At 32.1% G+C, this 16418-nt stretch overlaps 2 protein-coding genes across 3 annotated transcripts; one reads left to right on the top strand and one right to left on the bottom strand.

The window, feature by feature from the left end:
* The first annotated feature begins 7477 nt into the window (after positions 1 to 7477).
* LOC126679899 (eukaryotic translation initiation factor 3 subunit H) lies at positions 7478 to 12404 on the top strand. Of its 2 annotated transcripts, XM_050374917.2 has the most exons (13): positions 7497 to 7533; positions 7610 to 7682; positions 7766 to 7845; positions 7938 to 8054; positions 8193 to 8296; positions 8390 to 8456; positions 10110 to 10243; positions 10330 to 10378; positions 10508 to 10579; positions 10667 to 10768; positions 10845 to 10912; positions 11367 to 11519; positions 12177 to 12404. In XM_050374917.2, the coding sequence occupies exons 2-13, from the start codon at positions 7655 to 7657 to the stop codon at positions 12232 to 12234; spliced, it is 1032 nt and encodes a 343-aa protein (XP_050230874.1). In that variant the 5' UTR covers positions 7497 to 7533; positions 7610 to 7654; the 3' UTR covers positions 12235 to 12404. The 2 variants fall into 2 exon arrangements, with proteins under 2 accessions (XP_055961796.1, XP_050230874.1); XM_056105821.1 differs by having other exon boundaries at positions 7478 to 7682.
* Positions 12405 to 12832: 428 nt separating this feature from the next.
* Positions 12833 to 16122, bottom strand: LOC126679901 (uncharacterized). Its single transcript, XM_050374920.2, has 4 exons — positions 15810 to 16122; positions 15417 to 15520; positions 15241 to 15325; positions 12833 to 13244 (listed from the first exon to the last, which is right to left on the bottom strand). The coding sequence occupies exons 1-4, from the start codon at positions 16014 to 16016 to the stop codon at positions 13155 to 13157; spliced, it is 486 nt and encodes a 161-aa protein (XP_050230877.1). The 5' UTR covers positions 16017 to 16122; the 3' UTR covers positions 12833 to 13154.
* Between the last annotated feature and the right edge of the window lie 296 nt (positions 16123 to 16418).

Here is a 16418-nt window from a genome sequence, read left to right as displayed (position 1 = left end):
ATTGTTAGCATGAATTAGTAAGATTAATTATGTTAGTAAACAGTCCACTGGCTGGCAGAGGGAGGGTCGAACCCCTGTCCTCTGAGAAATGGAATGAGAGAATTAGCAAAATATCTAAAAAGAAAAAATATTAGCATTTGTTAATCATGATTCTTCATCTTTATTTGTCTATCTCCGCGTATTGTATGTTTATTTTTTTACTCTTCTCTTTTGCTTATATATTTCATATTTATTCTACATCACCGTTTCTTCTTCATCATCTTCTTCTTTCTTCTTCTTCTTCTTTTTTTCTTCATCTTTTTCAGTTTATTCTTAAAAAAACTTAACAAATCAATAAATCAGTTTTAATCTTCAGCTCAAAATATTTCAAGAAATTAATTCATGCGATTTTATTATTATTTCTTAATATTTTATTGTTAGTTTCAAACCTAGTTTCCAATCCGCTCGAATTTTTAATTTGTAATCAAATCGCTTCAAATTTCACTTGGAATTCAAATCCAACGATCATAACTTTCTCCAAAAACAAAGGAAACTGCAAATTTTTAATTTATTTGTTCTCATTAAAAATCTATTAAAAATGGTTTCAAACAGTTTCAAACAAAGTTTCAAACGGTTTCAAACCGTTTACAAGCGTATCAAACAGTTTAAAAAATATCATTTAAAAAAATTATATAATGGTTTCAAACAATTTAGAACGTATCAAACAGTTTCAAAAAAAACAGCTTCAAACAGTTTAAAACGGTTTCTAAAAACCCTTTCAAACGGTCTCAAAAAAAGAGTTTCAAACCGTTTACAAAGGTTTAAAACAGTTTAAAACAGTTTCTAAAAAGCACTTTCAAACAATCTAAAAATAACAGTTTCAAACAAACAGTTTCAAACCGTTTACAAAAATTTCAAATAGTATAAAACAGTTTCAAGCGATTTTTAAAATTAATTTAAAAAACGTTTGAAAACAAGGTGAAAATATCATTAATGAAGAAAATGACAATTTTTAAAAAAAAATGAAAAAACTCCAGAAAATGATGCTACAATAATTTAAAATAACATAGAAATAAGAAGAAGAAAAAAAAATTCTGCAAAAAAACGATGGCGATGTCATAAAACTTCGTTATTTCAATTTTTTGAGACGAATTAGATCGATTTTTTCATAATGAATTTTTCTTTATCTTGTATTTATAGATAGAATTTGTTTAAAAAATTTATTAAAATAAAAAAAACGTAAAAAAAATAGAGAAGAAGAATAAGAAGGAAAAAAGAGATAAGAGAGAAGAAAGAGAAAAAAGAAAGAGAGAGAAAAAAAGTTGCAAAGAGAAAAAAAGTTGCAAAGATGAAGAAGAAGAATAAGAGGAATGAGGAAAGAGAAAAAAAAGGAAAAAAGAAGATGTGCGTGAAAAGGAGAATAAAAATGCAAATAAGTTATTTTGCTAATTGAGAGTACAGCTAAAAACAATAGAAAAATAAAGTAAAAAATAAATTTTTAAAATTGAGGTACTGAGAACAAATAAGTTTTTTTAAAAAAAAGAGTTTTTTGTGCAAATTCCTCAGTTCTGTGAGTGTACCAACTGGGCCACAACTTACATGCAAACTCATATTTTAATTCATGTAATATGCCTTTAATTTAGGATCGTAATCCAGTCGGATTGAAATATTGTCAAGTTTAACCTCAACTTAATTTTAAATATGAAATTTGCAACTCGACTTAAACGAAATTTATTTTGGGAGCTTGAATTCAGTAAAATAATTGAGAATCGAGATTTATTCGGTTCGATTGTATTATATGTATAAAAAAATTAAAAATTTAATTTATGTATGAGTGTGTATAATTTTAAAAATAAACAAAAACAAGTAATCTAATTGAATCTCGGTAAGGTATCAAACTTTTCGAATCGAGTATCTTAATATCGATTCAACATGATAATTGTTTCCAACAGCACAAATTCGAGTTCAAGTCGATTATATCAAATCGATTTAAAATATATTGTAGTCAATTTTGAATAGTTTGTGAGTTAATTCAATAGTTATACCAATAATTAATTAGATTATTGATCCCATGTTAAGGTAGTGATCTTTCTAGATGGTGCAAATTGATTCTAAAATTTAGAGCTAACTAAAGAGTCATATACAGTTTATTGTAAGAAAACAATAAAGGTAAATATGCATAAACGGACTCAACAAAAATTGGTGTATTTTATAATCCAATCCACTTTTTATTTTTTTGATATCCCAATCAACAATGTGCATTCGGATATTTCATTTAAATGTATAAGATTAAAAAGATACATGAAATCAAATTGAGGAGCAGAAATGTAAGAGTCGAGTATTTGACTTAAGTGAGAGAAAGATAGTTTTTGGATTAAAACTTCCAAAGCTCACAGATCATTACTTCGCAACCGTGAAGATCGAGCCACCAACGTGAAGTCTTGTAATTGAAAATGTCTAAGTATATAGAAGAACCTCACAGACACGAAAGGCAAAATTAGCATGCAAGACGTCTTCCTCGCCCCAATGAAATGAAGTATAGTTGGCGATGCAAAGTATAAGTCCTCCACGCGAACTTCTTTGGGCATAGCTATTTTAAAGGCTAAAAGATATCATATGGGTGCGAAGTTCCTATATCGCGAATGCAAAGTTGATATGGGCGGAAGGCTTCAAAGGCCAGTTTACGAAGAAAAAGGTGTTCATCCTCGAGAACCATAAATTTCTCTTAAGCCAACTTTATATATAATTCTCTAGCGACGAAGGACCATGCTGGTAAGCACAAAACTTGAATAATTTTGAAATATGACGATGAGGATAATTTGTGAAGGCAAAACCAAAAACTTCACGAGTGCGAACTAGTATAGGTAGCTCATAAAACAAAAACTAAAAATCGAAAATCAAACCAGAACTTCATGAGCACGAGGCAGTAACCAATCAAACCAAAATCGAAAATCGAACTGAAAACTATGGTTAACATGTCTAAGAGTTTAGGTATAAATTTAAATTTTTAAAATTTATGATTAATTGTCACGACCCAATCTCATGGGCCGAGACCGGCGCTAAGATCGGCTAAAAGAATAAATAAGCCCCTAAGGTCAAGGTTGACTCACTTCACATCCTGTAATTGTTCAAAACGGCTCACATCTAAGGTGTTAACTGACATCTGACATAGGAGCAGATTTTGCTGGTCTCTCACACAAGTAAATCACTCCAGCGTTATGAATTTTTAAGAAAATCGGCGATTTTTGGTCTCAAGGGGCTTACAAAGCGCCGCCACAAAAATTAAGAGATTTAGGAACCGTTTTAAATATTAGGGGATTTAGTGATTACAGGCCCAAAAGTCAGGGGCCATGGGTGATTATTAGCCATAAATATATATTCAAATAAAGAAATTCTCAGTCTTTTTAGCCTTGTTCGTAAGACTTTATTATAGTTATAAATATAGACATCTATTTCTCAGACATAAGAAGTACAAAATAATGATGAAGAGTTTAATAATAATATTTAGAGATGTAATTGTAATACCCCAAAAGATTCAATTATTTTATTGGACCACGTGTCCAGTTTTGAGATGACGGAGTGGCAATATCGGAAGGGTTTCCGAGAAATTAAGATAAATAAGTTTTAGTAGGTCGGCTTCGGAAAAGATTATAGTGAAGAATTTAATGTTATATTTCAGTTCTAAAGTTAGAATTAGAATTAAAAGAAAAAATGTCAAGAAAAGTTCCAAAATAAAGTTCAGGGACTAAAGTGGTAATTTAGTCAATTACGCCTCAAGAATGAAAATTATAAATTTTGACGGGAAAATATAAATCCGGGTCGTATTATTTATTGGATATAAATAATATGTATAAGTTATGATTAAAGTATTAATTGATTTAGTTATGGACTAAATCGAACAAAAGAAAAATTTAAAAGATATTTTGTAACAAAGAAAGAAAAGAAGGACTAAAACGAACTTTTAACTATAAATATATATAGGTTTCATTTGAAAGAATTGATCAGAAGAAGAGGAAGAGTCCAGAAGCTATAAACCATCGATCATTATCGTTCGCTCGCCGTTTCGCCGTTCGACGTCCATTTCGGACGATTTTCGCGTCGATCTCTTCGGAATTCAAGCCTCTACCTCCCCCGAGCATCAAAACAAGATGAGTTATATGTTTTTACCACGAAAAATGAAGAAATGGGGGCTGTTTTTACAAAAGACTATGTTTGATTTGTATATGTCGGAATTGAGACGTTTACGGTTGATTTTGAATTGATAAAAGTGTTTACAACGTGTTTAAATGATCTAGGTATGTTTTGGAATGAATTTGGAATGATTTGGGGCCTCGGAAACGGTCCGGAGACGTCAAAAATGTTGTGCCCTTTCTGAAATTTCAGCACGTCGTGTTGGGGCACGACGTGCACCACCAGGGGTGCAATACGTGCGCCACTGAAAATTGGCTTCTGATAGCTTGATACGGTATAGAACTCAGTCAAATGTCTTGAAATGGATATAAAACAATATAGAGATGGATGTTAATGTAATAAGTAAGAATTTGATTAAGAACGTTACACTATTCGCGAATACGAGGAGCAGTATTCGTTAAGTCGTAAGTACGACTGAGGGTTATCGAATACGCGGGTAATATCAAGAATGAAACTCAAACTTCTCAATATTTAGAGCATTTTTTATTTGATAGTAGAGAAGTGTTGAATGTGTGGAAAAGTGATCAGCATGCTACTAAAATTCCAGGCAATATCAGAAGTTGGTAGAGACTCTTATCAGCTGGATGTGCAGAAAGTCACATGGTAAATCTAGCCTTAAAGATGTGAATATATTGATTTTTGCATCATTTGTTTATCAAATTTGGAAAGTTAGAAACAATTTGATCTTTAATAAAATGGCATGGAGAAAGATCATGTTCAGAAGCAAATTAAAAAATTTATAGTGGCTAAGCTGAATTTGGAGAAACATCAATCAATTCTTATAAATTATAGCTCTTTTGCTTTGCTTAGTTTTATAATGAATCTTGAGTGATTCTAGTTATATTTTGGCTTGATTGTGTTTCTTTCAGTAGTTTGGGCAATAAATGATTTTAGGTGTTCTGTAAAAAGAAAAAAGATATATAAAGATTTATAGTTGATTTTTAAACTAAAGCTAATCATAATTAATTTTAATTTTTCTATAAACTAATTTATATCTTATACAGTCGTTACTATAATCCATCTCCCACTTTAACCCATGCCCCGCCATCATCACCACTAAAAGGCCATAAATAACAACAATAACGACAACAACAACAATAATCGTGGCAACATCAACGTCAATGATAATAATAACAATCACACCATCAATGAGAATATCGAAAACAACATTAGCAGCACAACCACATCGATACGAGTTGGGGTAAAGCGACATCAATATTAGCGCAAGAGTGATGACGGGGGGAGAAGGATGGTGGTGCAAATTGTAGTTTAAATTAGCCAAAAAATTATAATAAAACGATTTAGGTTGAAATCTAACTATAAATAAATTTAGGTTAAATAATTATTATAATTATTTTTAATTAATTTAACATTTAAATATTTCTATTTAAAGAGTTATTATCACATTCTCATCTAATGATTTAATCGTATAATGTTGTCGATTCTTTATCGAATTATTGCAATTTATCATTTTTGATATTGATCTCAAGTTAAGGAGGTAAAATGATAATTCTTCTATTTTTTTAACAGAGAAAATTTTATTCTACATTAGTTATTAGCTGAGGTTAGTGAAAATTAATTAGTATTATTATTCATATTGTAAACAGGCAAACAACGGCTTGGAGGAAAGTAGGAGGCGGGACCCCGACTTCACTCACATTATAGTTTGTTCTATTTTCTAAGTTTATTAGTTTCTAAACCGAAAAAACAACATATGATATGACAAAATAAAAATACATGTTTTCCATTTTTTGGGTGTTTTAAATACTAAATAGTTATTTAAATATTAAATTGTCATTTTAGAGAAATTTTGGACGCCAAATTAGTCGTTTTTCCTTTTAATTTTAGGTTACTATATGTAGGGGGTGAGGATCAGTCCGTTCAGTTCGGTTGGAATTTTCGGTTTTTTTGGTTTTCGTTTGAAAAATTTTCACGCCGAATAGAGCCGAACTTTTAGTTTGGAGATAAAAAAATCGAACTGTATTGACTCAAAAATTTCGGTTCGGTTCTTTTTTTATTTTATATTAAAGTTAATTCAAATATTAAATAATTAGAGTTTAGTAAACTTCCATATATGTTTAAATAATGATTATAACTTATATCAACAATAATTAAGATTTAAAGATAAAAAATATATAGATATAAGTACATTATTTTTAAAAAATATATATATTTTATATCAAAGTTCGGCTAATTCAGTTTTTTCGATTTTTTGGTTTTCCATACATCAAAACCAAACCGAACACCATTCACCAAACTGTACCTAAAGTAAGAACCGAGCCAAAATGTTTTCACCAAAAAACCGAACCAAACAACGAATTTTGGTTCAGTTCAGTTTAATTTTTCGGTCTGGTTTGGTTCCTGCTCAGCTTTAACTACAGTAGACTTTCTAATAGTAAATATTCAATAAATTAATAATTCTAATAATTAATAGAAAATTAAAGAAAACAACTTCGTTCCACGTCTGATAATTAATAATTCTATTATTTAATAATTAATAAAATTTAAAATATATTTTATAGAAATATTAATTATTAGAGATCTTTTTGTAAAGAAATATATAACAATTGGTGATTTATTTGGGGCAACACTAATCTTAATTCATAAATTGATTCTATATGACTTATGACCACCCTTTCCCATTTTAGGGGGTCAAGCGTCGTTTTTTACTTCACAAATGGTCATGCTAGATCCTGCATCTATCTATCTATTAGATATATAAATAGACTTATCGACCCATACCAAATATCTGTTTATAGTACAGTGATGATATCAACTCCGATGGCTTCTATTCTATTCGGCAAAATAAAAATAAGAAAGTAAAATAGAAATTATCTTTCGGAGAGATGGCCGAGTAATTGAAGGCAAAGAAGGAAGATTTCGTGAGACTATGCTTGGAAAACGGGTCGATTATTCGGGGCGTTCTGTCATTGTCGTAGGCCCCTGTTTTTCAATTTCAAAATCGATAAAAAACAAAAAAAGAGCTACTCCTTACTCAAGTTTCCAATGGTAAAAACCGAAATACCATCAAATAATGATTTTTTTGTTCGTTTGAAAAATTTCAAGGGAAATTATTAGATGAAAAGCAAAAGCAAGTGAAGCATTTCTAATATAAAAAGATATTGAAAATTATTTTACTCCAAATTGATATTTTTGAACTGAATATAATTTTTTTAAATTGAATAATTATAAAGTGTATTTAATTAGTTTTTTTATAATATAATATAATATTAATATTAGATTTATAAATATAGATGTTTTAAAATATATTTTATATTTTTACAGGTAGGACTGTATATGAAACTTTTTAGTCGAGTCCTGCCCATTTAGCTGCGACACTTTGGAACTCCAAAAACGACGTAGGTTGGTTCTAAATTGGACATAAACCCTAATTGCGTCATCTTCTTCTTCTCTATTTCACTAACCCGACGCAGCACAGGTTGGTTAGGTCTCGCTCAGAAACGCTTTGTTGAATTTCAGAGTAATGGCGAACACCAACCCCAACACCACCAGTATGTATGCGTATTTACATCCATCTATGAATTATATAATTTGTAGAATTTTTTGTTAATTTTTTGTTTGTTGGGGGTTACAGGTGTTCCGAGGTCATTCCTTCAAGTAGCGGCGACGGAGGAGGTTGCTCCTCCTCTTCGTGTCGTTCAGATCGAAGGACTGGTAATTCACTCTTTATTTTTTACTATCTTAATTAATAAACCCTAGAAGATTTATCTGATCCTGTATTATAAATTTGGATTAACGGGAAACAGGTAATTTTGAAGATTATAAAGCACTGCAAGGAATTTTCTCCAGCTTTAGTAACTGGTCAGCTTCTTGGTTTGGATGTTGGCAGTGTTCTTGAAGTTACCAATTGTTTTCCTTTCCCGGTACTCTCTATATTTTTTTACTTCAATCTTTAAAAATTAAATATGATATTTTAGTTCTTTTGTTTTTTTGGCTGTTTTTATTTTGGTGTTTATGTTTGTATTTATTTTGAATTATTTACTCTTATAATGCCGAAATAGATTCGAGAGGAGGATGAAGAGATTGAAGCTGATGGGGCTAATTACCAGCTTGAAATGATGAGATGCTTAAGGGAAGTTAATGTTGACAATAACACTGTTGGCTGGTATGTCAAATTTATGATGTTTTTCTTTGCTGATGTTATTGATGATTGCACTTGGAATTTATTTTGTATTTTTTCTTTTCAAATTAATTTCAGGTATCAATCAACGTTGTTAGGGTCTTTCCAAACTGTGGAATTGATCGAAACTTTTATGAATTATCAGGTACTACTGGGTTTTATCATGTTTGTGAATGCATTCATTTTTAGTGGTTTCTTCCTTTTCAATGCAATTTTTCTCTTTGCTTATTTTCTTTCTATATGATTGAAAATCCTGGTTAAAGTTCAAATGCCGAGTAAAATTGAGGAAACACCAATATTTTAAGTATGGATTTTCTGTCCATGTGTAAGCTGGGATTGACGTGCTAAAAATTATTTAAGATTTGCACGTAGCAATGCTTTTGAATTTTCTTAAACATGCACATTGCCACAGTAAGTAGAGAGAAGGGGAAAATGGAATTTCTTGCTTCGTCTTGGCTCTCATAGACCACACTCACATAGCATCAACTATCTTGATACACTGGAAAAATCTTGTGTATGTGAATTGACATAAACCCAAGACAGGCAAGAATTTTCCAAGTACGAAGGGCTGTTCTGTGATTTTAATTTTCTAGGAACTGATTGATAGCCATTTTCAGAGAGGTTCGCCCGTTCTGGACCTAAGGATTTGATACAATGTTCAGAAACTCAAGAAAATGCTCTTTGTGAAAACTAAACTCTGAGGAGTAATTCTAAGCAAAGACTTCTAAACGGTGATGACTATGCCAAATGATTCAAATCCTTTGATTTCTATTTTTTTAACTATGTCTATCCAAATTTCATGTTTATATGTAAAATTTCTTGACATCTAATAAGGTTTTGTATTGTACTGCAAGACATATACAGGTTGTGCTTCTACTTAGGATTCAGATTAGTTTATCAAAAGAAAATCCTAACTGGCCAAATATGGTTTTTTAAAATGTCTTCTTCAAAGTATTTTAATTGGTTTGAAAAGGTTCAGCATGAGCTTTAATTTTAAAGGCGTTATAACTTTATTTTCTAGTCAGGAAACAGTAGTTTCATAAGGCTTCTTTTCTCCCTAGTAAGATGGGAAGATGAAGGTTTTAAAGCTGCCTAGATGCAATATCTTTTAATAAATTTGTTGAACTCTGAAGGTCCATCCATATGTAATGAGTTGTTGCGAAACAGTCATTGAAATAGGCAAGTAATCAAGAGAATGAAATAAGATGCAGTTTATTGAGCTGACTTGATGCACTGCTCCTTCCCTTTTCCCTTAAACCTTATATGTCAAAATTCATACTTTTTTGCTGTTTGCTTATTGGAAATCTTTAGCTTTAGCATCCACTTGTTGCAGTTATGAAATTTAGCAAGGTCATGATCCTAACTTAATGTCATCATATTCATCCCATACTTTTTCTGCGGATGGATAAATCTAGACATCTACCTTAATATCAACTTCTTAGATTTTAAATGTCAATTAAATACTGGCCCCCAAATTATATTTATTGCAGCTACTGTGATGGCTAAGGAAATTGGAATTGTATTCTTGCTACCAAAATAGACACTGGAATTCTGATTTAGCTTTTGTCGGTAATTCAATTGAAGATAATTTCACCAGTATTTGCCACAAGGCTTTGGTGAATATTGTATTAATCATTTATTGTTGGTCCTGGTTTTAATGAGTTAAAAAAAATGTAATTCCTACATATTTGGTTCTATTCAATACACGTGTTTCATAGTCGTTCAGTTCTTTGATTGGCTTAATGTTCCATGTCATATTTTGTTTATAATTTCAGTGATTATATGTTGGTAATTGCAGGAAAATATTAGTCGATGTGTTTGTATTATATATGATCCTTCAAGATCCAATCAAGGTGTCTTAGCTCTCAAGGCCTTGAAGCTTTCTGATGCTTTCATGGATCTGTACCGAACTAACAATTTTACTGGGGAGAAGTGAGTATAATTCTTTCTGTTTCTGACATGGCATGGTTATTAAAATGGTGAACATATATTGTCTTAATGCTTCTTTTGCTCCATAGGCTGAGAGAGAAAAACTTGTCATGGGTTGATATCTTTGAGGAAATTCCTGTAAGCTTTTGAAACCTATCCTGAAGAATAACTTAGCTCTTTATTTTGTTAACTAATAGTGCGTTTTAATGCTACTGAAAGAAGGCTTATCTTATGATATCATTTCATAATAGTTTCCTCTTCTTACAGATCAAGGTTTCAAATTCTGCGCTTATCAGCGCCTTCATGACTGAGCAAGAGGCTGATTCACCTGTCACCCAAGTAAGCTATCAACTTTTTTTTTTGACAAATTTTATGTAAATGTTGGTTCTATTAGTTTTACTTTTCCTCTTTCATTTCTTGTATTAGTGTGATTATGATCGCCTCCAATTATCAACCAGTCCATTTTTGGAGAGAAATGTCGAATTTTTGGTCGAATGCATGGATGAATTGTCAATTGAACAGCAGAAGGTTAGTATTTTTCTTTTTTCATATCCCAGCTTTCAGTGACCTGTAAAATAATGTGCAAATTACCATTCTCTTGCAGTTCCAATTTTACTATCGGAATCTTTCACGGCAACAAGCTCAGCAGCAAGCTTGGCTTCAGAAGAGAAGGTAATGTGTATTTATTTTAGGATAAGAACAGTTTTCATCAAGGGATGCTTGTCTTAGAATATCTAATTATTGTAATTTAGCTTTTCATAATGTTGAAGGAATTTGAAGGAGGGTTATTATGCAGGCTTGATAATTTGACATTGTGCTAGTCTATCTGAATTTTGAAAATATAATTTGGAACAATGCTCATCCGTTTAAGCGAAAAATGCTGTTTTTTAATCGGTCTGTATTTGTATGAACTTTTGAAGCATTGGTTTTGTTCATTTGTTGGCTATTGTTTACTTCTCTTTTTTAGCATTTCCCTTTGATGCAACATTAATGATACAGCATAGTTTTTTCCTTATATGATCTTCTTTGATGCAACATTAGTGGTACAATATGTTTCTTCTTATATGTTCATTAGTTTATAGTTTCTAAGTGTAAAATTTCTATATCCGACATTATGGTGTTGCAGGTCAGAGAACATGGCACGTAAAGCTGCAGGAGAGGAGCTTTTGCCTGAGGAAGATCCTTCAAACGCCGTCTTCAAGCCAATACCTGAACCATCACGTTTGGATAGCTTCCTCATCACAAATCAAATTTCCAACTTTTGCAACCAAATTAATGGGTATGTTTTATATACAGAAACTGTCTCTTTCTGACATTTCTTTTTGCTAGGAAGCCAAGTATTTATTTTGTCAAATGTCGGATAATTTCTGCTGTCTTTGTTTACGGCTACTTAGGTTTCTTACATATTGTATTTGGACTATTATCTGAGTCTATTTCCTCTACTTATCAATTTCTTTCTAGTCCTTTGACTTGCCTTGAATATCCTTTACTGCGAACTAGTACTTTTCTAACTAGTGATGTTTGACTTGTTCCCATGACGATGCTTGTACGTAAGTCCTACATCCTATTGTCCTTATCCATGCCCTTTGTGTAGATAAATACACAAGTATCTTGCTCCATTAATTTTTTCTGATGCAGCGGTTTGCATAGTTTTTCATTTATTTTAACTGATGCTTAGAACATGAAGGTTTATATGATGGATTTTTGTCTAGTTCTTCAAATCGTTCTTGGCAAGAGATAGTTATGTAGATAGTGCCTCTTGCTGCATAGTTATAATTTTCTGATCTCTTCTGTACAAAGAATGAAATATGATTATTTCAATTAAGGGCGAGAAGTCTGATTTAGTTTCCAAGGGTGATCATGTTTCAGAACTTAAATTCTGTAACGTTTGTTTTTTTGGGACTAATTGGTCTTCATCATCTAACAATGCATGCAGGGTTACTGGGCAAAGCTTTAGCCGGTTGTACTTGATGAAAGCTTTACAAGAAGATTGATATTACCTCATCCTGGAAGTGTATCAATTGGAATAATTAAATTTTTTGGTGAGGGGGTTATTTATTATCTATCGTTTTGATAGTGGCTGTAGCATGGCAACTTACAATTGCTTTTGTAATTTGTTCTTTGATATACTATTAATTTACAATTTTGGAGTATTATTTTTTCAGTCGACTATTGTGGTAAACTCGTATGAAAAATATTTGTTTGGTGAACTTTTTTAAAGAATTAAAACATTAAAAGTTCAGACATTCAAATAGTTACTTCAAAAAGTTCAAATGCCAAAAACTCAAATAAATTTAATCTCTCGTGTAATGCTTATGCAGCTACAAATAGAAGTCTCACTAAGGATAATGTCTAATGATGAAACGCTTCTTTAAGCCTCCCACAATGCCATCTTCCGGCCAACACCTGAAACGCATTTCATATCATCTACGCTTTCTATCCTCTTTGCTCTGTCCATACACCAAGCTAGTAATGTACTGTCACTTCGACTAAAATTGAACTGAATCATCAATAACAGAATCAACTAAATTATTAGAAGTTCAAAAATATTATCCGATAAAGAATAATTATTAAAAATATATAAAAAGGCTTAAAAAATTTGGTCAATTTAATTAACCACAATCTTGAACTCTTCACCACCATCAATCCAACAAAATTTATTAACCAAATTATACTGCTAAAGCCAAAAAGTTTATCCAGTACTAGAACTTGTCATGCAGTCAATCTATTACCTAATAGACAGTAAAGCAGCCTAACACCTATTATAAGCCGTAAGTTGTTCAAACAATAGGCTCACAGCTTCAGAACATCAGTGCTACAATTTCTTCCGGCTCAGGCTCAAATTGTTGCTAATACGAATTCTCCAACATTTTTTTTCCTCAAGTCAGATAATTGCTGACAGCTGCTGACAGCTTCAACCACAGAAATTAAGTTTCTTCATAACTTTGGCATATGCTACTGGAACTGTTGAAGGTTTTCTGAGTCTACGCTTTGCTTTCGTCGACTGCATTGAACACCAACATATATCAATTACAAGCAGAAAGGACTTCTCGGCAAGGAATTTTCAATTACAAAAACTACTAACTATAATTATCAGTATTAGATAGGATATGAGAATGATGCAGGGGCATGCCATTTTCGTCTAAGTAAATTGATTATAGCATCTGTGTAGCCCGACTATTCCTTTATGGCCTATATTGCACGGAATATTATCGAGTACTACATTTTCGAAACCTTTTGAAACTTCAAAAGTTTGTATTCATAACATATTCTTACAAAAAATATTATTTTATTTCGCCATTTTTCTTTTCAACATTTTCTCGTGTCAGCATTTCCACTTACATGCAATATAGTTTATGGGTAAGTCAAACAAAGGTCATGAATATACCATGATACTGTAATTTAAAACAGCAGTAGCTTAACGTCACATTCAGTACAAAAAAGTTATCCAGGACAACTTTTTTTTTTGTAGGATTCATCTTATTAGTGAAATCCTAGTTCTGGTTTGAGGCTTTTATATGACCCTTGTATATTTATTTTCTTCCATCTTTATTCGGGCTTACAAATAAGTACAATTCTGCAATATATTTTTGCTGCCTTCATCTCAACTTCTCAATTTGTATCATAAAGAAAGAAATCCGTAAGTAGATGTAGGGTTTTTTAGTTCCTAAATTACATCTTCGGAATCTATTCCAGTTCGCATCCTATGCTTGGATATGGTGCAGGTCGTAGAAGAGGCAATCAAGCCTGTTTCTAACGAGAAGATGCACGGAGAAGTGACTAAATGAATATAAAATGGTCAAAGTCATGTTGAATCTATGCCAATGTCATGCACATGTAATGACCAAACTTGTAGCATTGTCCAAAGACTTGCAGCTAGCCAAGAATTATTCCACAAAGAAATTTTAAGCAAATTTTTTTTTTAAAAACTTTCAGAAATGTTATGATACTGAATCTGTGCAAAGTCTTTGAGTAGAGACGGAGGCTTTCCCCGAGGTACAAGGCAGGAAAGAAAAACATTAAAATTTCTCTCTAGTTCTCGATCCTCTCCATAAAAATCACTTAAATTTCCTACCATAAGGAGTTGTTTGCACTTGTAAATTACTATGATATGGAGAAGTTATAAAATAATTTTAATAATAATAAATTAAAAAAAGATTCTATGAGCTTCAATTTTTTTCTGGTTACAGTGACAACCAGAAAGCAGCCGCAGACTAATATGCAACAATTGATCTTAGTGTAGTTAATTTAGTTCAAACTCACATTGAATATTTCTGTCTATATCATGTGTCCAAACTAAAATTTACCTTTTTGCAAGTTAGGGTCAACTTAGGTGGTCATTGGGAATGGGGATTTAGATGAAGGTTGGTTTTAGTATAAGGCCCATTATCTATGACATAATTGGAGCTATCTCTGCTTGCATGACAATGAGAAGGGGTTGAATAGAAGAAAAAAGATCTGCTGCATCACCTAATTTATTCACCCCAGCATAATTTTTTAATTACATCCAACATTTCTTATGTCCAGCTCAAATCTCAATATCTTCCTGAATTCATATGCGACACTTAATCAAATAAAACCCAATACTAGATATTGCAGAGTTACCTTAAACCCAGACACAGCAAGGATAGTAGACAAATTTACTCGCTCAAAGAATAATATTAAAAAGTTAACTTCATAAAATTTCTTAACACCAAACAATATAAGAGCAATTTAACCTTGTTCTTGGAATACAGTGGAGGTAATATGTCATGCCAATATAGACACGTATAATGTAAGAGGAGGAGCAGTTAGGTGGTAATCACCATCCTCTCTACTACATACATGAGAAACTAATACTATATGGCAAGGGAAGTAGAATCAGCTCACTATTTAAACAATCGAGATAATGAACTATATCTGTCAACTTATTCTTTCAGGGATGCATGTTGCAAAATACATGCTGCATTTCACACAAAACTAAGAAGAAAAGACTCGTGCCTTAAACATATGAACCATACCTTCAGGTGCGCATTATGACTCTTGCCCTCCCTCCAACGGCGGATAGATCCATCTTTCATTGTCCGAAATCTGGACTTGTAGGACCTGAACAATATAAGTGGAATCAAATATTTGACGAGATATACAAGTGCCTACATATCAAAGCAAGGAGAGTAACTAAATTGATTAAACCTACGAATAAGACTTCATTTTGATTTTCTTGACTTTGGAGGTAACTGGTGTCATGGGCTTCCTCCTCTTTTTCCGTTCTCTTGACGAAACATGACGCACCTGAACTAACTAAATTCAAATCAAATGAATGTGTTAGGATAATGTTGATGACTGCCACATGAATAACTTAAGCTACTTAAATCAGTCCAATAGAAGTAAAATGAATAGAAGCTGTAACATTTCTACTTGTTTATAAGACTTGCAAGTTAATAAAACTCTTCAGAGTTTACCAAATTTACAAATTAAAAACATGCTAATGTTTCTTCTCTCTATGAGATTTCATCAAACAGTTTACAGACAATTAATAAACGGCAAACAATCACGTTAAAGAATAAAAAAGAAAAACCAATTAACGTACAGAGAGAAGGGATCCGGAAGAAGCGAGTGGGAAGTTGACAGGAGTTGGGATAAAATTTGCATTAAGGCTCCACTTATGAGTAGCAGATGTGAAACGGAGAGGCTGATGAAGAAGCTGGGGAGAAGAGTGTAGTTGGCGACTGGAGATGAGTGAAGTTTTGATTGATTTTTCGGCGAAACATCGGAACTTGGTGCAAAATCTCTGCATTCTGAGATTTTTATTTGTTTTCACTGTTTGTTGTGCTCATAGGTTACTTTGCTATTTCGATTTAGGGATTTAAGTTGAAATGCCACATCGCCGATCAACTTGATGCTCATGGATATAAATAGATTAAAATTGGCTAAACATATTTTAGGTCCCTATACTATACGACTTTTATATATCCCGTCCCTCGTTTTTAATTTCGCCTTTCTCCAGTTTCCGAACTTCTATTTTTCCAACAATTGGCTACTTAATTGGATATCCGTCTGTTGCGTGCATACACACTCCAAAATGGCCGTCTAAGTGATACCAGACTGCTATATAAGCTACAAGTCGGGCCGTAAAACGACGCTGTTTTACTCATATCGTTTAATTTATCAAAATGATCATGTTTTATTAACTTAAAAT

This window comes from Mercurialis annua, linkage group LG5, assembly GCF_937616625.2.
Source record: "Mercurialis annua linkage group LG5, ddMerAnnu1.2, whole genome shotgun sequence".
Lineage (NCBI taxonomy): Eukaryota > Viridiplantae > Streptophyta > Magnoliopsida > Malpighiales > Euphorbiaceae > Mercurialis > Mercurialis annua.
This window is presented reverse-complemented; position numbering and strand designations above follow the sequence as displayed.